This window comes from Chiloscyllium plagiosum, unplaced genomic scaffold, assembly GCF_037043375.1.
Source record: "Chiloscyllium plagiosum isolate Xiang-an unplaced genomic scaffold, Cpla_swu_hap1 HiC_scaffold_7, whole genome shotgun sequence".
In the NCBI taxonomy this organism is placed as follows: Eukaryota; Metazoa; Chordata; class Chondrichthyes; order Orectolobiformes; family Hemiscylliidae; genus Chiloscyllium; species Chiloscyllium plagiosum.
In genome coordinates, this window is record NW_028270145.1 from 29,601,388 (window position 1) to 29,625,037 (window position 23,650).

The following is a 23,650-nucleotide window of genomic DNA, read 5'->3' on the forward strand; positions in this document are numbered from 1 at the left end:
GTCAAACAGGCTACGTAAATGCAAGTTGTTCAAGCAGTTGGACCTTCTGGGGTTTATCTGGGGGGGGGGGGGAGGGGGGGGGGTGGATGCAGACATTTGTGACATTCTCCCTGCGTCAAAAAGCCTGTGCCTCTTGTTGAGAGGCTGTGCAGCGAAAAAGTGTGCACGGATTGGGAATTGAGGAATAAATGCCTCTCATTATGTCAGTCACTTGTCCGGAAGATTTGGGGTAATCACTCCCTAAGGAGGCATGGCACATTGCTGGAGGCATGGCTTGCAGGCATGGTTCAACAGCCAAGCATGAATGGCACTGAATAGAGGTAATGAAGGGTGCCCATGAAAAAGTAAAATATTCAACTTTGTTCTTTCACTTTGTAGGGATGATATGTTGGTTGTTGCTTGTAATGAGGGCTGAAATCAGCCTGTTAAATCTTGTGTAGAAACTTTATTGCTTGATCATGCCTATAGTACTCCTAAAGTCGAACATTTTTTTTAAAAAAGTGTTCATTTAAGTTTCATTTCCATCTCGTTCTACCTGAATAAACAGATTTTATGATTTTACCTCACCCCAACCATCATCTCATTCTACTATAGATTTTTTTAAAATTCATTCACAGAATTAGGGTGTCTCTGGCTAGGCCAGCATTCATTGCCCAGAGGGCAATTAGGGTTCACCCACATTGCAGTGGGTCTGGTATCACATGTAGGCCCAGACCAGGTAAGGGCAGCAGTTTCCTTCCCTAAAAGCCATGAGTAAACCAGGTGAGGTTTTCTTGGCAATCGACAATGGATTCATGCTCACCGTTAGACTCTTTAATTCCAGACTTTGATAGGATTCAAATTCCACTATCTGCCATGTGGGATTTGAATCCGGGTCCCCAGAACATTACCTGGTTTTCTAGATTAAAGTCCAACAATTATACCACTAAGCTGTCTCCTCCCCTAAAAATACATGAAAGCATCATTCTAGATTTATATCCTTGAGCAATTGTCCAAGATCTTTACAATGCAGGAGAGAAGCTGGATTGACAATAAAATCATAATAAGACTTATTTATGACTTCCACAAGGTATAAAAATTTCAACACAGAAGGATGATACTTTGCCATCCTGTTTTACTCAGTCTACACCAAACAATTGTCCAGCAATTTTCGTAAAACTTTGACCTAGTTAGGGTGGAGGGACAGAATTGCACTGCTATCTTGCAAAGAGATTTGTGCATTATTGCTTTGTGTTAATCACAGAATCCCTACAGTGTGGAAGCAGGCTATTCAGCCAATAGAGTCCAGACTGACCCAATGAAGTGCATCCCACTCAGATTCTTCCCCACCCCCCCCATATCCCTACATTTCACATGGCTATTCCACCTAGGTTGCACATCCCTGGACACTATGGGCAACTTAGCAATGCTAATCTACCTAGCCCGCCCATCAGTGGGCTGTGGGAGGATGCCAGAGTACCCAGAGCAAACCCATGCAGGTATGGGGAGAAAGTGGAAACTTCACACAGGCAGTCACCCGAGGCTAGAATTGATCCAGAGTCATTGGTGCTGTGAGACAGCAGTGCTAACCACTGAGCTGCCAAGCCCACCGTGTTGGAATGTTTCCCTACATGGACTTTCTTTGATCTTTGCACCAAAGTTGCATTGACTTAATAATGTAGCTCCAAACAAAGGGCCAGTGAGTTTGCCTCAAGTATAGCAGTCTCAATTGGTGTAAATTTACACCCAAACATTTAGATACAGTGGCACCCGAAGTCTGATGGGTGTTTTATAACAATTTTATTTTTCATTATTTTTCCTCAGTGAGACCCACACTGTGTATTTATAGTTCTGAAAGCTTTTTCACAGCCTCAGAACCTGTTTAATTAAAAGGCGAAAAGTTACCACTGTTTAAATTTCTTTAACATGCTGTGCTTACTGTGCATAAATAATCATTTGATGACTTCCAACCTCTACTTTCCAAACATCAATAAGGTAGACTTAGGGAAACGATGCTCGTTCTGCATATTGTGCTGGCTCCCAGTTGTTTATGCTGCTTTATGAGTGTGTTAACACTGGATTTACATTCCGACACACGCTAATGGAATTTTTAGGAAATTTACACACAAATTTCCAGTTGGCAAAGTTGGAACTACTGCAAATAATTTCTGTGTTGGGAGACCCTAATCCACATTCATGGCTTTTCCTCATGTACTCAATATGGTCATGAGCTCCTGAGGTGCATTGTTATGCCCTTTTTTTCCCTCTCAAACCCTCAATAATAGAAATGCAGTCTGGTCTCAGAGTCCTTCAGAAAGTTTGCACGTTTTCTGAGGAACAAGTGGGGAATAAAGAACCAACCCCAAAAAGCTGTGAGCACTGACAGGCATACCTCAGCATTATGCTCATCAAGGGAATGTTCTAGAATGATTATCCTAAAAGAAAAATTCTCCCACTGACTCAAACATTATCTAAAGCCTGACTCGAGAAGGTGAATTTGTTGAATTAACCTTTTTTTTCCCCTTTGAAAAGGTTTTGCTCGGCTTTTGATTAGATTAGATTACTTACAGTATGGAAACAGGCTCTTCGGCCCAACAAGTCCACACCGACCCGCCGAAGCGTAACCTAACACTACGGGCAATTTAGCACGGCCAATTCACCTGACCTGCACATCTTTTGGACTGTGGGAGGAAACCGGAGCACCTGGAGGAAACCCACGCAGACATGGGGAGAACGTGCAAACTTCACACAGTCAGTCGCTTGAGGCAGGAATTGAACCTGGCTCTCAGGCGCTGTGAGGCAGCAGTGCTAACCACTGTGCCACACGGTGGCACACATTCTTAGCTGAGTAAGAATGGTGCTGAGCTGTATAAATCTTGACCCTGACCTGTGCTGGCTTATGGATCAGTGGTGCTGGAAGAGCACAGCAATTCAGGCAGCAGTCGGATGCTGCCTGAATTGCTGTGCTCTTCCAGCACCACTGATCCAGAATCTGGTTTCCAGCATCTGCAGTCATTGTTTTTACCCCTGTGCTGGCTTAGTTGATCTTAACATGGGCAGTGCCAGAAGGCATTGCACTGGTTATGGGAAACTGAGAGGCAAAATTGAGCGCATTTCTTGCTTTTGATTGCTGTTCAGAGAGCTAGACTACAAAGTGCCTATGGGTAAATAAAGACTTGCATTTATAAGACCATAAGCCACTTGATCAGAAGCAGTTTATTCAGCCAATCAAGTCTGTTCCACCATTCAATGAGATCTGATCTGATAATCCTCAGCTTCACTTTCCTGCCTTTTCCCTATAAACTTCCCTTTACTGATTAGAAGTCCGTCTGTCTCAGTCTTGAATATTCTTAATGACGCAGTCTCGACAGCTCTTTGCAGTAAAGGACTCCACAGACTCACGACCTGTTGAGAGAGAAATAAATCCTCCTCATCTTTTTCTTAAATGGGAGCCCTCTACTCTGAGATTATGTCCTGTCGTCTTGGATTCTACCACAAAGGGAAACAACCTCTCCACATCGATCCTGTGAAATCCCCTAAGAATCATGTATGCTTCAATAAGGTGATCTCTCATTCTTCTAGACTTTAATGTGCACAGACCCGATCGACTCAACCTCTCCTCATAAAACAATCACTCAATTTCTGGTATCGCCTAGAGAACCTTCTTAGATCTGCCTCCAAAACCGGTGTATTTTTCCTTAGAAAAGAGAACCAGTAGAACTAGTTAAGTACCTTTTTTTCAAAGTGTAGTCTCTGATATAAAGTAGGAAGCATGACAGCTAATTTGTGCACAGCAACGTCCTGCAATCAGCAATGTGTTGAAAGGCCAGTTATTCTGTTTTTGGGTATTGGTTGAGGAATAATGTCTCTTCAAAATGTCCAAATCATTTACACCTCCTTAAGAAATTAGTCAAGGCTTTAGTTACCATGTAGCTGATGCCTCTGACACCATGGTGCACTCTCTCTGGAGTTAGATTTGATTCCACCACCTTCTGCTAAAAAATATGTTGTTGATTGGCAAGCTGGAGTGCATGTTGCTACATTCAGACAATTGTGGAAAACATGGTCAGTTTGGTGGGGCACTGGATGACTGGTATGGTTTGTGAAATCATATAAATCCATATTTCAGTGAATCGGGAAGAGAAAATGAGGTGGAGAAAAATGTATATATTTTTGGTCTGCTTAGCTGATTGATGTGAAATTGACATTTGTGACATACGTAATTGCAATAACAGTGCTTGGGACAAAGTTACCGTGTGGGGAAATTAAACCGGTGTGACTGCAGCTGTTGGCAGGATAATTGCTTGTTTACGTGATCACTCGAAATTGAACAAAAGAAGTTCACCCTTACAAAATTCCCAAAGGTGCACCAAGTCTCCAATGTCTCCAATTTGCTTCCCAAATTTTAGAAGGCAAGGATAAAGAGTTAAAGAAACAAACAGCTTTTCTCCCCAGCATTGCCACCAATGTCTATAATGGGCACAGTTCTGGTTTTGTTCCATAGCCCCTGGTCATGACAAAGCCATTTCTGATTTTGAAAGCCTTGCACTCAAAGTGATGATTTATTGCATTAAGTAACTCAGGAGTCATTCCTTCCTTTGCCTTGTGGGGAAAAAGCCTGCTGCATTCATCATTGCCTCTGCTTTCTTTTTCCTACCTGTGCCCCAATTTGTCATAGAGGTACAAACCAAGGGGAAAACATAAAACACATTACATTGGGTGAGGTCATTCCCATAATTTGGATTTGGGTTCAAGGGTATTTTCCTGGTCATAGCTTGCAAAACTAATGTAGTATTATCAAAATCACCAGACCGTAGTTAGGTCCAAGTCATGCCACAAACGTTTTTTATTCACATGTTTCACTAATGATCTATATTCCTTACTTTTTCTCCCTTTTTGTTAAACTAGTGGTTCCCTTGATTGAAGGACTACTTACAAAGGTAATTTTGGATCTGTCAAGCCACCAAAATAGTAATAACACAGACATGCTGCCTTGAAATTTACTCGGTTTAGTAATACTTTAAGAAAACAGATGTTTATTGTCAGCTGCAGGGATTGTCCACCATTTTGTTTTGTTATGGATTAGGATGCATTTGCTATTGATTGATAATTCCATGAAATCAGAAACCGCATTCACTTTTGGCAGATCCATGAAAATACCTGGTAGATGTAGCTGCTGGTCAATCCGAGATCTAAACTGCACTGTACCCAATGTCATTTAAAAATGCTTTGGATAAATCTGTTCCAGTGCTTGAACTAAACTCAGGAAGTGACGATCATTTACTCACAGTGTAAATGTTTTCCCGATCTTTTTCCAACTCTGCTTCCACTCCTCTGTCTCCACATTGCGAAAAGTTTGCCTCCGTCCGCAAGCCCTTGGTTCAGCTTGGACAATTTCCTGTCATCACAAGAGCGTAAGGAGCAGGAGTAGGCACTTCAGCCCCTCAAGCCTACTCCACCACTCAATACAATCATGGTTGATCTCATCTTCGTCTCAACTCCACTTTCTTGCCTGATCTTCATTCAGGGTCACCGCAACTCAGGTATTTGTGCGTTCTTACCTTTGCCTCAAAGTTTTCTGATCTTGCTCCTCAAAATGTATCCTCCTCCATGAACACTTTGCTCCATGCTTATTACTCACCACCACACTCGCAGGTCCTCTTCTGTATGGGTTGCTCCCAGCACAGCCAACCTATTTCCTACACTTCTCATTAGCACCCATTCAGTATTTACCTCTCATAAAAAACAAAGAGCTGTGGAATCTGAAATGAAAACAGAAAGTGCTGGAGAAACTCAGCAGATCTAGCAGCATTGTTTAAGGAGAGAAAGCAAAGTCAGTGTTTCAGATCTAGTGACCTGCTACAGTCACGCTGCTTGCTGATCATTGACTTGAAGCATTAACTCTATCTGTCTCTCCACAGATGCTACCAGACCTGCTGATTATTTCCCACAGTTACTGTTTTAATAACTGATTTCAACCATGGGCCATATTTTGCTTTTCTCTTTGACTTGCTTCTTCAGCAGGATGATTCAGCAAGGTTGATATTCTCACTTTTTTTTTATTTCCACTATCACCACTGTAGTAATTGGAATGAGGTCAGCCAGGTGGACCTCATAGAATATGAGTTCCTGATTGGGGCTGTTAATCACGGCAATCTGGGAACCGTAGCTGACAGAGAAGAACGCGAGTGTCAGGCATCCTGTACACTTCAAGATCAGTGTCAAGGACTCTCCATGTGTAAATAAAGGGTGGCTTCGTGACAGGATACCAGCCTGTGTTATTTCAGCAAACACAAGCCCATTCTCTGCTTCTGATCTTAATCAGACCCCAAGCAGATGGATAACAAGTGAAGACTGTGGCCAGGCCCTGTGGCTGGGTTAATGGGGCCTTTCTATCAGGGTGGTACCTCATGTCTCCTGTTAGTGAACCAAAGGGCACTGCCAGAAGCTTGATGGCTTGACAATCGAAGCAAAAGTCTGTGCTGAATTGACAAATCATGGTGATTATATATATATAGCTGGTCATGACACATTGCCTGCCTTCGTAATGCTGTGCCGTTTTCTACTGTCCTTTCATATCATTCGTGCACTTTGGTTTTCGTTTCACTTTACAAAAAAAAAATGTGAAGCCTTCAATTAAGAATCTGTTGGGAAATTTTTGTGTGCAGGCAGTCCTGAGACTCAGACATCTGGAACTTCCTGAGAAGTGCAAGAAATCCATTTGCTGAAAGGGTAAAATGTGGGTCAAACTGGTAGTCTGTGTTCTTGTCATCATATTACCAAAATTATACATCTTTCCTTGTCGCCAAAAGCATCGTTGATTGCGCGCATGACTGTCATCACTCTGTCAGCAATGGAAGTAAAAGGTTCCATGTGTGACAGTCTACTAGGAAGGAGTGACCTATAGTTTAATTCAGGCTGAAATGGAGGTTGAAGTGAGGCCCTAGAGGGATATACATTGCTCAGGAAATGAAAGCTATCAGATTTTGTTTTCAGCTCATCACTCTCAGAGATCAGTGTCCTCCTTGTAATTTTTTTTTGCGTGAAGATAACAGGCAGATGTCTTGCTGCACTTTTTAAGGGATCCCTTTGTTAAAATTACAATTCGTTTGCTTAGAATTGAGAGTGCACTATGAGGCAAGGGTTGACAATTTACAAAACAAGTGTACCTCTGTGTTGTAGGCACCGCTGATGAGACTGATTATTATTGTTCTTTCCTTGTGGCCATGCAAAGATGGTGGCACATCTTAAAATACTGTCTACCTGCTTTATTCTTGTTCTTTCTCCTGGTTTGATACAAATTAAGCTTAAAAGGCCATATCAGTTCAGAGTCAACACACTTGGAGCAGAGCTTTAGTCACATCGAGACCTGACTGGTTACGGATGGTCGGTTTCTTGCCTGAAGGACATTAGTGAAGTGCCTGTGCTTTTCCACAAATCCAAAAGCTTCATCGTCACTTTCAGAGGGTACTTCCATTGATAATTTTTTTTACCATAAGTTGAGCTCTCGAGTTGCCATCCTTGGATCTATACTAGAGTTCTCCGATTATTAGTTTAGCAATGTCACCACACTGTCATTCTTTGTTTATTGCAGTGTTTTGAAGCAGTATATCAAAAGTCAAAATAGTGTATCTTTATACACTCAGTCCAATTTGAGGAATAGCGCTATCAGATTGTCATGTTGTTTCTCTTACATCACGGAGTTCCTGTAAGATCAATCATTTGAGTTGTCTTGTACTCCTTAATACTACTTTATTAATAACACAATAAGAATCATAGGTAAGGAGATTTATCTTCAGGACTTGTGCTGCTAGGTCTGAGTCAGATGAAAGGTGAGTAATGGCATGGTTTCCATAATAGATGCATCGGAACAAGTTGACTGTGCATCTTCTCAGCTTATTAAATGGTATGATCAGAGGCAAGAAAAACATCAACAATGAAAATTAAGAATGTTCTCAAGAATGTCAGAGATAATCTGGAAGTGACCAAACTGTTGAAGTGCAGAATTTTAAATAGAGATGAGAGCAGCCATTGAAGCATCTAGCTTATCATTCCAATATAGAAATTGATTCTCCCAGGATCTCCTTAATATCATCTAATTGCTTGAATGACTCCAGAGTTTTCAGCCATGCAAGTAATAATATTTTGTGTATGTGCGTGTGTCTGTGTAGAAATTCATCTCTTATGACATTTACCTTTCACAGTTTGTGACTCTGTTTGTGATCTGCAGTTATAGTGTAACTTGATATAATGTTTGCATTTATCCTGACCTTATGTGTAATTCTACATAGTCCACAAATCATTCACTTCCTTTCAAAGCCCAACTTTTTATACTTTTGCTTATAATCTTTCTATAAAGACACTGCCCGTGTAAAGGGGAGAAGTTGTCTAGAAAGGAGTATTAGGCAAGAGTTTTCCTGGTGGCTGCTCAATATGGACGGAGGAGGTGTACGAGCTACTTTGTTGTTTAGATTTAAGAGGGAAACGAGAGAAAGATAAGGTCATTGATTCCCTACTTGGTTAGAGAGTTACTCATGTAACCTGAAGTTTCCTGAAGAAGGGCTCATGCCAGAAACGTTGATTCTCCTGCTGCTTGGATGTTGCCTGACCTGTGCATTTTCAGCTTTGATCTCCAGCATCTGCAGTCCTCACTTTCTCCTAGTTACTCATGTAAGTTAGTTTTAAATTTCGGTGTTTCCATTCACGTGGAATGCACATCCAATGACTGTAAAATCTAACATTTTAATAGACCTTTTTTCTTCTGAGTGATGCTTCATCATCAATCAATGTGGGACAGTAGAGTTGAAATTGAAGATCATGACTTTGAGGTGGAAGGAGCTAGAAGGTCATTTTCTCATATTTTTTGTTTCGGCTCACTCACTTGCTAAGTCTGTCTTCCTGTAGTGCTTCTAATATTTTGAATGCTTGGCAATGTCTCAGTGATAGCATTCACAACTCATAGTCAGGAAGTTGTGATTTCAACTCCCACTACAGAGGCAGGAACATAAAATCAAAGGTGAAACCAGTGCAGTACTGAGGGAGTGCTGCACTGTCTAAGACCTTGTATTTTAGATTATAGCAGAAACCGTCTCTGCCCCCTCAGCTGAACGTAAAAGATCTTACACTTCAGAAGAGTAAGGGAGTTTATATTAAATTATTATTTATCACTGATAGAGCATCACAAAAGAAATCTGGCCATTTTGAATGATTTTTGGGACTTCGATGGATGATATTCGCTGCAGTGTTTCATACCTTACACTAATAACTGCAGCTCAAATGTACTTCATTGAGTGGAAAATGCTTTGAGATGCTGCAAGATCATGAAGGACACTTTACGACGCAAGTATTTCCATTGTTAAAAGTTGAAATAACTGCAGACGCTGGAAACCTGAAACAAAAATAGAAATTGCTGTAAAATCTCAGCAGTTCTGACAGTGTCTGTGAAGAGAAGTCAGGTCCAGTGATCTTTCTTCAAAATTGAAGTTCTGAGTTCTGAAGAAGGATCAATGGACCCAAAAAGTTAACTCTGATTTCTCTCCACAGATGCTGCCAGACCTGCTGAGGTTTTCCAGCAATGTATTCTTATTTCCATTGTTACTTTAATTTAAAGTTTTTAATTTATTTTCTATCCCAGTTTGAGCCAAATCATAACTAACTACATCCAAATTGATGTCTTTCAGATTCTCTTGGTATGTATTTTCCTTGTGATTTCCTGGACTATATTCTTTTCCTAAAGTGTTGAGCTTACAACTGATTATTACTGTTCTGACAGGTGAATGGCATTGACATAACTGGGAAGACACAGGAGGAGCTAGTTGCAATGCTGCGTAGCACAAAGCATGGAGAAACGGTCGCTCTTGCGGTTGCTCGCCAAGATGATGTCTTTGTGCCTCGTGAATTGGTAATGTACAACCAGCCTTTGTTCTGAAAAGCAGTGGGTGTGCTAATATCACCTGACCTGAGCGGGATATGTGAAGTGGTTCTCGTATAAACTCGTTTGAAGTAATGTGCAAGCAAAGCAAAACTGATGTGAGGTCAAGCTTTTTCATACACTGAGTAGAATGCACTGCCTGGAAATGAGAAGGCACATTCAGCTGAGGCATTCCAAGGCATTGGATGGTTATTTGGATAGAAAAGGTGTGCAGGGAATATGGGAAGGGCAGGAGATTGGCACAAGAATGAGCCATGTGGCCTCCTATAATGATTGCTGTGGTTCTGTTCGCCGAGCTGGAAGTTTTTGTTGCAAACGTTTCGTCCCCTGTCTAGGTGACATCCTCAGTGCTTGGGAGCCTCCTGTGAAGCGCTTCTGTGGTGTTTCCTCCGGCATTTATAGTGGCCTGTCCCTGCCGCTTCAGTTGTCAGTTTCAGCTGTCCGCTGTAGTGGCCGGTATATTGGGTCCAGGTCGATGTGTTTGTTGATGGAGTTTGTGGATGAGTGCCATGCTTCTAGGAATTCCCTGGCTGTTCTTTGTTTGGCTTGCCCTATAATGGTAGTGCCCTTTCCCGGCCACTACAGCGGACAGCTGAAACTGACAACCGGAAGCGGCAGGGACAGGCCACTATAAATGCCGGAGGAAACACCACAGAAGCGCTTCACAGGAGGCTCCCAAGCACTGAGGATGTCACCTAGACAGGGGACGAAACGTTTGCAACAAAAACTTCCAGCTTGGCAAACAGAACCACAGCAACGAGCACCCGAGCTACAAATCTTCTCACAAACTTTGAACTCCTGTAATGATTCTGTGATAAAAGACAGAGGAAGTCTGGAATTTCCTTCTCCAAAAAGCTATTGAGCCAAGTAATGTTCAAAATTTTTAATAAAGAGATTATTTTTATTGGTCAAGCGTATTAAGGATTGCTGGCATATGTGAAGTTATGCAAATCCACCATGATATATCGGAATAGCTGTACAGGCTGGAGGAACTGAGTGATTTGTTGCTTAACCTGCAATGATAACACCGTGATGTGTATATGTGCGTTTGCATGTTTCTCAGCCTTTTACAAAACTCACATTATTGCCATCGAGAATCAGACTGTAGCACATAAAGAATGCCCTCTCCCCTCATCAACTTTTGTTCCTGCCACCTCTGAGAATGTTTCAATTAGACCTGATATTCTGCACTGTACTCAGTGTGTCCATAATGGGTAAAATGGCTATATAATGTGAAAAATTCCTAATGTTTGATGATGGAGTTTCAAGAGGTAATTTAATCTCCGGGCCTTGCTGAAATTTTTAAATGACTTGAGCTTTGCTCTTGTGATTTATGACGTCACCTGAACTGATCAAATTACTGCCTTGCAACTTATTACCAGACATTCTATTACCTTCTGCTTATTTCACTTTTGTCTTGAATGCATTTTCAAATAAGTTCATTATTAGAAAAGATGGTATGCTATTGAGAGTTGGCTTATTAAATCCATCTAGATAAAGAGCAGAAGTATTATGTGCATATGAAAGTACATTTTAGATGCTTTTTCAAGGCAGTATCTTTTTCCCTCTCTTTTTGTCTCCCATTATCTTTTTATTTTCACCCTCGCTGTCCTTTATTTTAATGTTTCTGTCTCTTGATCCTTTGTCATCCTTAATGCCTTTAGATTCCAAATCAGCCCAGCAGGGTTCCTCCTGTTGACTCTCTTTATTATTTGCTGAATCTCAGTCTTTTTTACTCGTGTACAGTTTCAATGTACCTGGCACGCTATCTGCCTCTTGTGTCTCCTTATACAAACCCTTGAGTTCTGTTTCCAGATTTGATGTGGGGGAACCTTATTTTGCACCAAATCCTGTGCAAGGAAGGAAGGAAGGAATGGATTTCCTACTTTTGTTTGATTTTTCTTATTATCTATTACAGCGAGCATTTGAAAAAAAAAGGGCTGTCTGTCTCTCCCCATCCCCTTTGTTGTTTGCCTCCCTCCTTTAGAGTTATTGCAGAGCAGTTACTTTTCCTGACCGCATGCTTATTGGGTTTGAAATTTTCTGCAATCTTAAAAATCACTGACATGTCAAAGGTTTTTATAGGCAAATGCTGGGTTTGCTGTCGAGCTGTGTGAATCTGAGAGGTGAGCTTTAATGCAGCTGTATTCAAAAGTGTGAGGATAAAATAAGTCAGAAGCATAAAGAATGGTGATATTTATTGTTGCTGTAAATGCTAATTTTGTACCTCGTGCAACAAGCCATTTGAGCTGGGCTGATTTTGCCCTCCTCTGCCCTTCCAGATCAGGGCACTGCTAGATTGAGACCCTACAACACTTCCAATGGCGCTCATGTTAATTCAGCGTCGTCATGTTTAGGAATCTTACAAATTATTTCTTCATTTAATGTCCTTGGAATTTTGAGAAAGGGAACTTTATCTTGGGAGCCTGACTAACCCATCCAGTTGAATGGAGCAGAGACTTTATGATGCAGACAATAGGTCCCTAATAAGTGAAAGGGAAGACTGGGAGGTGAGAGGTCAATCATGAATATTGAAACATTTTGGAGTTTCTGTTGGGCTTAATCAAGAATAATTTTTTTCCTGCTGATGCATTTTATGCCACTTTTAGGAAGTAGATGAAAAGCACAGTGACTTGGTATAGTTTATTCTTTCATCTTTCAAACTTCCTTTTAAATGTAGCCTGGACTTATGGGTTGAATTTCTTTCTCTCTCCTGTATTTTAAATAGAACTGAAATAAGATGAATGAGTCTGTACTCTGCCAGTGTCAATTTGAATATTGCAACACTCTGCCTGCTTCCCAAGCTACAGGTACTTCCTCTAGTGTTCAATGATGCCTCAGTAAAGATTGCTAATGCCTAAAATGGCCTTCATAGAGAGATATTCCACTGATTGTACCAATGCAATCTCCCACTCCAGTAACAGCTCAACTAGTTCCACTTCCCTGCCCTTTCCCTATAGCCCTGCAATTTTACTTTTTTTTCAAGTTTTTTGAGAGCCATGATTGAATGTGCCTGCACCACATTGTTGTGCTGTGCATTCCAGATCCTAACTAATTGCTGAATTAAAAGTATGGTTTTCCTCGTGTCAGCATTTTTTTCGTTTGCCAATCATCTCAAAAGGTGTAATTTCTCATCCTTTGATGGAACCACATGCTCTCTATCTACTCTGTCTAGATCTCCTTGAGATTTTGAACTTCTTGATCAAATCGGCCGTGGCTAGTGCCTGCGGCCGTGCTTGTCTGAAAACTCCCCATCTCAGAAGCTAAGCACACTCTGGCCTGGTTAGTACTTGGATGGGAGGCCGCCTGGGAATGCCAGGTACAGTAGGCTGGGGCGGCTCAGTGGTTAGTACTGCTGCTTCACAGCACCAGGGTCCCGGGTTCAATTCTTGCCTCAGGCAACTGTCTGTGTGAAGTTTGCACATTCTCCCCGTTTCTGCGTGGCTTTCCTCCGGCTGCTCCGGTTTCCTCCCACAATCCAAAGACGTGCAGGTCAGGTGAATTGCCCATGCTAAATTGCCCGTAGTGTTAGGTGCATTAGTCAGGGGTAAATATGGGGAATGGGTCTGGGTGGGTTACTCTTTGGAGGTCGATTTGTTGGGCTTTTGTTGCAATTGTTGTGCTGAACAGCCTGTTTCCATACTGTAGGGAATCTAATCTAATCTAACCTTCCTTCAACCTGTTCTTGGAGAAATGACCCAGCTTGTCCAGTCCACCCATGAAAGGAAAAACATCAGTTCACTAATCATAGGGGACTTAAAATGCAGGTGAACTGGCAAAATCAGATTGGTAGCACATCTCAAAAAAAGGAATTTGTGAAATACCTACCAAGTTATTTTGGGGAGCAACTTGTGGTCGAGCCCACTCGGGAGCAGGCAATTCTGGATTTGGTGATGTGTAATGAGGCAAACTTGATTAGGAAAGGAACCCTCAGGTCTGTGACCGTAATGTAATAGAATTTACCCACAGTTTGAGAGGGAGAAGCTGGAATCAAATATAACAGTAATGCAATTGAGTAAAGGTAACTACAAAGGCGTGAGGGAGGAGTTGGCCAGAATTGATTGGAAGGGGAGCCTAGCAGACAAGATGGTGGAGCAGCATCTGGGTGTAATTCAAGAGTGACAGCAGCAGAAATTCATGCCAAGGAAGAAGAACCATGCTAAGGGGAGGATGAGACAACCATAGCTGACCAAGGAAGTCAGGGACAGCATAAAAGCAAAAGAAAATGCATACAATGTGGTGAAGCTTAGCGGGAAGCCAGAGAGATTGGGAAACCTTTAAAAACCAGCAGAGGATAACTTAAAAGGGCAATATATGTGGAGAAGATGAAATATGTGAATAAGCAAGATGGTAATGTAAAAGAAGATGGCAAGAGTTTATTTCATAAGTTCGTAAGAATAGGAGCAGTATTAGTCCATTCGGCCCATCGAGTCTGCTCCACCATTCGATCACGGCTGATATGTTCCTCATACCCATTTTCCCCCCTTCTCTCCATATCTCTTCAACTCATTACCAATTAACAACCTGTTTAACCCCTCCCTAAATTTATTCTCTGTCCCAGCATCCACCACATTTTGGGGTAGCAAATTCTACAGAATCAGAACCCTTTCGGAGCAGTATTTTCTCCTCAACTCTGTTTTAAATTTGCTACCCCTTATCCTAAGACTATGACCTCTCATCCTAGGATGCTCCATAAGAGGAAGCATCTGCTTCACATCTATTTTATCCATGCCTTTTGTCAAGCTGAACACTTCAATTTGATCTCCCCTCATTCTTCTAACCTCCAGAGAGTAGAGGCCTAAACTGTGCAATCTCTCTTCATACGACATATCCCTCATCTCTGGGATCAATCTAGTGAACCTCCTCTGAACTGCCTCCAATGCCACTACATCTTTCATCAAAAAAAGAGGGACCAAAACTGTGCACAATACTCCACATGTGGTCTCACCTCACCAATACCTTGTATAGTTGCAACAATACTTTCTTACATTTATATTCTATTCCTTTAGCTATAAAAGCCAACATTCCATTCACTTTCCTTATTATCTGCTATACCTGCATGCTAGTTTTCCTTGACTCATGAACAAGTACATGTAGATCCCTCTGGACTGGAACGCCCTGACGTGTCTCCCCATTAAGATAATAGGTCATCTTACCTTTTTTTTATCCAAATGCATGACGTCACACTTATCCACCTTAAACTCCATCTGCCACATTTTGGCCCACTCTCCTAACCTATCTATATCCATTTCTATGGTTCTTATTTCCTGATTGCAATTTACCGTGTCGCCTATTTTTGTGTCTTCTGCAAATTTGGCCATAGAGCATTCTATCCCTGTATCCAAGTTGTTAATGTAGAATATAAATAGCTATGGTCCAAGGACTGAGCCCTGTTACACCTTGCCTTCCAGAAAGAAACCCATTTATTCTGACTCTCTGTCTTTTGTCCATCATCCAGTTATCTCTCCAGGTTAATAGATTACCCGTAGTCCCACATAATCCCATATAAGATGACTGAAAACTGGCTAATGTAACACTCCTGTACAAGAAGGAAGGGAGACAGAAGACAGGAAATTATAGGCCGGTTAGCCTGACCTCAGTCACAGAGTCATACAGCGCGGAAACAAATCCTTTGCTACAACCAGTCCACTGTGAGCATAATCCCAAACTAAATGAGTCCTACCTGCCTGCTCCTGGCCCATATCCCTCCCAACTTTTCCTATTCATGTATCTATTCAAATGTGGGTGGCACGGTAGCACAGAGGTTAGCACTGCTGCCTCACAGCGCCAGAGACCAGGGTTCAATTCCTGCCTCAGGCAGCTGTCTGTGTGGAGTTTGCACATTCTCCCGTGTCTGCGTGGGTTTCCTCCCACAGTCCAAAGATGTGCAGGTTAGGTGAATTGGCCATGCTAAATTGCCCATAGTGTTAGGTGAAGGGGTAAATGTAGGGGAATGGGTCTGGGTGGGTTGCTCTTCGTAGGGTCGGTGTGGACTTGTTGGGCCGAAGGGCCTGTTTTCACACTGTAAGTAATCTAATCATCTAATCTAATCAAATGTTGTAATTGTACCCACATCAACCACTTCCTCAGGAGGTTCCTTCCACACACGAACCACCCTCTGTGTAAAAAAAATTGGCCCCTCATGTCATTTTTTTAAATCTCTCTCCTTAAAATGTATCTCTTAGACTTGACATCCCCATCCTTTTGAAAAAACAACTACTATTAACTCTATCTACACCTCTCATTATTTTATAAACTTCTACCAGGTCGCCTCTCAACCGCCTGTGCACTAGTGAAAAATGTCCCAGTCCATCCTGCCTTTCTTTATAACTCAACCCTTCCATACTTCACAAAATGTGGTAAATCTCTTCTGAACCCTTAATAATATCCTTCCTATAACTGGACGAAGAGAACTTGGCACAGTTTTCCAGAGGAGGCATCACCAATATCCTGTACAATCTCAACATCGTTGGTAAGACTTTAGTGTCTATTGTTAGGGATGAGATTGCAGAGTTATTGGAAGTGCATGGTAAAGTAGGGCTGTGTCAGCACAGCTTTGTCAAGGGGGGAAACATACCTGATAAATCTGCTAGAATTCTTTGAGGAGGTAACAAGCATGTCAGACAAAGGAGAGCCAGTGGATGTGATCTTTTTGGACTTCCAAACGGCTTTTGACAAGTTGCCACACAGGAGACTGCTAAATAAAATAAGAGCCAGTGGTTTGGGGCAAGGTACTGGCATGGATAGAGGATTGGTTGACTGGCAGAGACAGAATAGGGATATAGGATTTTTTTTTTAGGATGGCAGCCAGTGACTGGTGGAGTTCTGCATAGGTCAGTGTTGGGACCACAACTATTCATATTATACACTTATAGTCTAGGTGAAGGAACTAAGAGCATTGTTGCTTAGTTTGCAGATGACACAAAGATATATGGAGGAACAGGTAGTGTTAAGAAAGCGAGAGTCTGCAGAAGGTGTGGCGGACAGAATTGGACACAACATTCCAGCAGAGATGGAAACGGTGTTTCATAATGTTTCAGCTTAACATCCTTGTTTCTATACTCGGGGATTGCATTTTAGGGGCTTAAAGTTAGAGGGGGTTGTTGAAATAAGGCAGGTGGACCATAAAGTAGGGCACTGTGCTGACCTGACCTTATGTTACTTTGCAAGTGATGGTGAGGTTTCAGGTGGGGTCCCTAAACATGGTCCACTTAAGGATCCCATTTCCACAACCCTCACATTTAACAGGTGATGGGAGAGACCTATGCAGAATGGGCATCCTGAATAAGTTTGTCCTTTGCATGCTGAAAACCAGTCAAGATAGCGGTAGTTGGTGGTGTCGTGGGTCCTGGTATAATGTGCTTTCTTTTCCGGTCCCCAGTGCCTATTGAGGTAGCCTTCGCATAACACCTTCCTTACACCAGCGATGGCAAGCCAGGCCTTGACAAGATTTCATATTTAGCTAAAGGTCCAGGTCCATTGCCAAACGTCCCCTCCTTGGCCTGGCTGCAGCACCACCAATGGTCATTACTCTTCTGACTTGGATGAGGGACTATGGCGAATAGTCTGGCACTCTGGTGACTTTACCCCTCTCACTGGTCAGCAGACCTATGAAGTGTCACTAAAGAGAGATAGAAGTCTCACCTTCAAGACATTGAACTTCTCTCAGCCAAACAATTAAAATGGGGCATGATCTGATCCAGCCCTACATTTATGCACAGGGTTAGAAGAGCTCATCCTTCATGTTTAAACAAAGCCTAAAAGGTAATAAGCAAAGTTGTAATAGTTTTACAAGATCATAGGGCTGCTTCCTTATTAGAGAGAGATGATTAGTTTAACCTGACCGTCACCATGCCTCCGGCAAGGGGAGAGGTTGAGAAGGAGAGTTCTTCATGACAACCTCAGATGATGTAGGAATTGAACCCATGCTGTTGACGTTACTATGCATCACAAACACCATCCAATCAACTGAGCTACCCTGCACTCAGATTAAAAACCAGATTATACAGTCATTCAGCATGGAAACAGACCTTGTCGTCCAACCGATCCATGTCGACCATAATCCCAAACTAAACTAGTTCCACCTGCCTGTGCTTGGCCCATATCTTTCCAAACCTTATTCGTGTGCTTATGCAAATATCTTTTAAATTATGTAACTGTCTCTGCATCCACCATTTGGGGCAATTCATTCCACACACCAACCAGTCCCTGTAGAGAAAAGTTGCCCCTCACGTCCTTTTTAAATCTTTCCCCTCTCACCTTAAAAATACGCCCCTTAGTCTTGAAATCCCTCATGATAGGGAAAGGACACTGGCCATTAACCCTATCTATGTCCCTCATTATTTTATAAACCTCTATAAGGTCACCCCTCAACCTCCTACACGGCCGTGAAAAATGTCCCAGCCGGTCCGGTCTCTCCCTACAACTCAGACCTTCCGTTCCTGGCAATTTTCTGGTAAATCTCTTCTGAACGCTCTCCAGCTTGATAATATCCTACCCATAACATGGAGACCAGAACCGGACACAGTACTCCAGAAGCGGCTCACCAATGTGCTGTACAACCCCAACATATCGTCCCAGCTCCTGTACTCTAAGATCTGAGGAATGAAGGCGAGCATGCTAAGCAGATTTCTGTAAGCCTCTTAAATCAATTTTTCTAACCTCCAGTGACACCTTCAACAGGCTGTGTACCACCGGTTTCTGTGTTCCTGGACCCCACTTAGAAATGTACATATTTCTGACCAACCTGTTCAGAAATGTTAATACACTTCCTTGGAACAGGTAGGACTTGACTTTCTGACCCAGAGATACGGACACTACCACTGCATCATAATCACCCTTAATATTGCTTCTCCTCGTTCTTCTTGCCAACATCTATCACTTCATATCTCCCCACATTAAGTTTAATCTGTCATGTGTACACCAGCTCATGTTCTTTTGCAGCCTGTGGCTATCCTCTTCACAGCTCACAGTGTCTTAGATTTCATGGGACCACCTTTATAATTTGACTTATCCTGGATCATGCCTCCCAGGATTCATTTCATTTTCTGTATCTGCTGCCTCTGCTTTCAGAGTGTATGCATGTGCAGGCAATGTGATAGCTTGGTTATTGGGGGTTTGTGAAGGTTGATAGAGATTGAGTGCCTGGAGAGGTCCTGGACAGCGGTATCCAATTTTAGGCTAGTTGCACCAATAACTCAGAGTCACCCATCCCAGCCTTGCAGTTTCATCGGTATTCCCAACCCATGGCAAAAGTGTCCCTTAGTTTATCCCCAGAGAGTGGGTCAGCCTGCACAGTACTTCCAAGTTTTGTGTAATTGGTAAATTTTGAAGCCCTATGCACCGAAGTCTAGGTCATTCATACAGGTCAAAAAGCAGATTGTGCTTAAGAACCTCGTTGGGACCCCACCATTTACCTTCCTGCAGTCTGAAGACTACTGTTCACCATTGTTGTCTGCTTCCTAGCATTTGGACCATTTTATAACCAAGCTGACACTTTTATTCACCTTTTTATTCCATTAGCTTCAACTTTGCTGGCCAGTTTATTATGAGGCACTTCATATGGGCCTCCACGGGTTCATGTACACTGTATGAACTACATTCCCCTTATCAACAATCTTTGTTAACTCATCAAAGATCGCAGTCAAATTATTTAAACATGATTTGCCTTGAATAAGCTTAAAATTTTCCTTAATTAATCCGCAATGTCCAATCATCTTTTAATTTTCAGTAGGATTATTGCTTCTAAAAGCTTTCCTGTCTTTGAGGTTAAACTGTAGCTGCTGGGCTTATCCTTCCTTGTCTCTTTCAACACTTTGAGATAAATGCCATATACACCTGCAAGGTATGTTGGTTTTAAAATCTTGTCACCTTGCCCGGGACTTCCAGTTTATTTTATGTCAGTCATAACTGTCAACTCTCCACTTCCATATAGAAGTCGAAAGGATTTGAGCCACATAGGAGGAAATAGTTTAAAGGACTTGCAGATGTCAGGTGGCTAAATTTCAATAAACCCTTTGGAAGGTTGACACGGTCACTGGAATATTCCATGCAAATGACCACGTCAGTTTTATGATGTTGGCTACGTATTGTCAGAATGTTCTCAGTTATTTCCTTGATGTGACCAGTACTAGCTCAAGTTTTATATAGCATCCATACAACAATATGCTGGTTGATATAAGTTCAACAAGGAATATCAAAACGTTATTCTTAACCATTTGGTAATTTAAAGAATCGAGTCCATTTACACTAATATTAAACTTAAGAAATCAAAAAATATGTCAGCAGTTAAGTTTGATACTTTCGTTCCAATTTCTTTGACAGGCTGAACATTGAAGTGCATACTCATATGAATAAGTGTGCCTTATATGAAAAAAAATCGCAACACGTGTAATCCCTCTCCACCCCCCCTCCGCCATCATTTTGTAGTGGAAGAACAGTGGTGAAAATTGGATGTTATAGGCCTTTTCCGAATAAATCGCATACGCATACAAGTATATGAATTAGGAGCAAGAGAATGCCACTTAGCCCCTCAAGCCTGCTTCACCATTTAATAAGATCATGATTGGTCTCAACTCCACTTTCCTGCCAGCAGCAAGATGCCCTTTGACTCATTTGTTCGTCAAGAATCTATATATCTGTCTCAAAAATATTTAGTGACTCTGCATTCAGATTTTGAACTTATTAATCCATTATTGTCAATTTTCAGTTCAAGTATTTGTGGAATTGTGGGATGCCTTCCATCTAAAAGATGACTTCCCGCGATAGGGCAGTGTGTGAGAAACAGTATAGTGAGGTTAGACACAGCAGTTCTGTTCTGGTCTCTTAATTTTGCTTTTATTTTTGATGATCTGTTGTAAAAGAATATCTCTGACTCAGCACACACATTACAGAACATTTGAGACAGAACATTTCAATAGAGTGTTCAAAATTCAGAGAGGTTTTGACAGACCAGGTCGAGAGAAACTGTCTCTCTCGGCAGACATACTAAATCTAAAAATGCATCACAACGGCTCAACAAAGCTTCTTCAACGCCTTATTCAAACTCAACATCTCAACTCTCATAAAGACAAGAGCTGCAACTGTATTAGAAAGACCACCACCACCTGTATGTAGCCTCCATACCACCCGCCATCCTGATTTGTAAGAGAAAGTGAGGACTGCAGGTGCTGGAGATTAGAGTCGAGAGTGTGTGGTGCTGGAAAAGCCCAGCAGGTCAGGCAGCATCCGAGGAGCAGGAGAATCAACGTTTCAGGTATAAGCCCTTCATCGGGAATAAGGTTTGTGGGCCGCGGTGGGAAGGGGGTTGGGAGATGAGAGATAAATGGGCCCACGTTCTCAAAGGCAACTAGGGATAGATAACAAATGCTTCCCTTTCGAGTGGTATCCATAATAATATATATTAAAGTCAACACAAAAAGTGAAAATTTGACAGGTTTATCAGTATATGAATATTTACAGTGCAGGCCATGTGTGTGGCCATCCTTCTTTATCTTTTCTTTGACACTCTTCCATGTTCATGACACATTTGTTTACAAAGTCTCTCCACATTAAGGTTATATATAAATAGAAGCTTTTGTCACTGTTAGAACTGACAGGAATTGCATCTGATGTTAAGTGTCTTTTCCCTGTTTGAGAAGTTATTGGAACTTCCACGAAACTTTAGTACTCATCAGTGTACTATTAAATTATAATCTTTACACCCATTTTTGTTATGCCGACTCAACAAGTAGTTGCACTCCTTGACAAGATTACAAATCACACAACACCAGGTTATAGTCCCACAGGTTTATTTGGAAGTACGAGCTTTCGGAGCACTGTTTCTTCATCAAGTGGAGTAGGAATAGCCTTCATATCCATACACACTATTTATTGAATAGGTGTGTAGCTCCATGCAGGGTATATGGAGGAACTTCAATTATCTGATTTCGGATTATCTGAACAAGATTGCAATGCTGTGTTATCTGGAAATCATTATCCGAACATTCGATTATCGGAACAAAATATTCCCCATCTGTGTCGTCTAGATAATCAAAGTTCCTCTGTACACCCAATGCAAGTGGTGGAAGGGCAGTGATGCAGACCTGCATCTGCCAGAGCACAGACAATTTAATGACGTGGACGCAGAGGTCAGGAAGAAGGCATACAAAGTCTTCTCCAGAACTCTCCATTGTTCTGCCAACTCTCACTTCTGAAGGTTTCTAAAAAAAACTCACTCGTTCACTGGGCCAGCATTTATTGTCCTTCCTTAGTTGCCCTTGAGAAGGTGGTGGTGAGCTGCCACCCTGAACCAATGCTGTCCCATTTCCTGTAGGTCGACACACAATGCCTTTTAGAAAGGAGTTTCAGGATTTTGAGTCAGCAACCTTGAAGAAACTGTGACATACTTCCAAGTCTGGATGATGAGTGGCTTGGATGGGAGCTTGCAGGTGGTGGTGGTGTTTCCATGTACCAACTGCCCTTGTCCTTCTAGTCTGTCCAAATGACTTGGAAATGCAAATCAGCACCCATTGCTAAAGGTTTCCAAGTAATTTAATGGCAAGGTGGTGAACAACATCTTACAGTATAAACACCCAAGTGACCCAAAAAGTTTAAAGATAAATAAACCCGATGTTGTAGTCTCTGCAATTGGTCATGCCCAGACGATTCTCCCCCTGTGGCAGAATGTGAGGTGGAGGCAGGTTGCTTTTCATCACTACCTGGGCCTGAGATGCCAGTGGTGACTGCTCCCATTTTGATTATGCCAGGATAGCACTTCCCAAAGTTGTTACCTCAGCAATACCAATGTGTAGCCTCTGTTACAGAACCTGACTCCACAGGTACCTTCCCTCAAAGCAGTCACTGGCACAAATGTTGATAAAGACAGATCTCTCTGTGCAGCAATTCCCTCATCAGTAGTTATTGCCAGCTCCATGGTTTCAGGGTAAGTTTGACCCCGGGAGAGATCCGGCATTCATTCCACAGCTGTCTCTGTGCCATTCTTTTTATTTCAAAAACATGCTTTATTCATGAAACATGTCTTTGTGAATTTACATGGTCACAAATGCAGCTCGTTTCTGTACAGTCAAGAAAGCAAATAAACATTGCAGTTTGACTTTATCTAAACAAACCAAAGACATCTCTCACACATGCAAGACTATATTTACATGCATTGAGGCACTAGGATAGTCCGGTAACTGAACGGACCCCCATTTGACTTCAACAGGAAGACCTCAGTCAGTGGTCTTTCCCCACTGTGCCTTGACAGCAGCTGCCCCAAGCTTTAGTGTGTCCCTCAGCACATATTCCTGGACCTTGGAATGTACCAGTCTGCAACACTTTGGTCGAGATCAATTCCTTGTTCTGGAAGACCAACAAATTTTGGCAGTCTAATGCTTCCACTGTCCGTTCAGTGTCACTGAGTATGGTGTGCATCCTTTCTGTGTGGTAAAACTGTCATTCTCTTTAGAAACAGTTTTACCCATTGTGAACTTCTTGAAAGCGGTGCAGAATAGTTGCTGGAAAGTCAGGCGACTCTGATTCCTGTATAGAAAAAAGGATAAACTCATGACAGAATGTGCTTCCAAAAGGTTCTTAAAATGTAAATGAGTTGGGGGTGCCCTCCCTTGAATAACCATATTGGTGATGAAATCTTTTGTGGAGTTTAAGGCCCCATTATATGACTATTTACCAAAATTTAAATCAAATAGTCCTGGTGCAGCTTTTGGGAGCTCGACCCTTGACAGTGGATGTAGTCTTTCA

At 42.0% G+C, this 23,650-nt stretch overlaps 1 protein-coding gene across 2 annotated transcripts in view; it reads left to right on the forward strand.

Moving 5' to 3' along the window:
- Positions 1-23,650, forward strand: part of LOC122551426 (partitioning defective 3 homolog B-like) — a 1,013,066-nt gene that overhangs the window by 502,932 nt on the left and 486,484 nt on the right. For both annotated transcript variants that reach the window (XM_043693310.2, XM_043693308.2), the window contains exon 10: positions 9,752-9,880. In XM_043693310.2, coding sequence (XP_043549245.2) covers positions 9,752-9,880 — 129 coding nt within the window. The remainder of the gene's footprint in view (positions 1-9,751; positions 9,881-23,650) is intronic.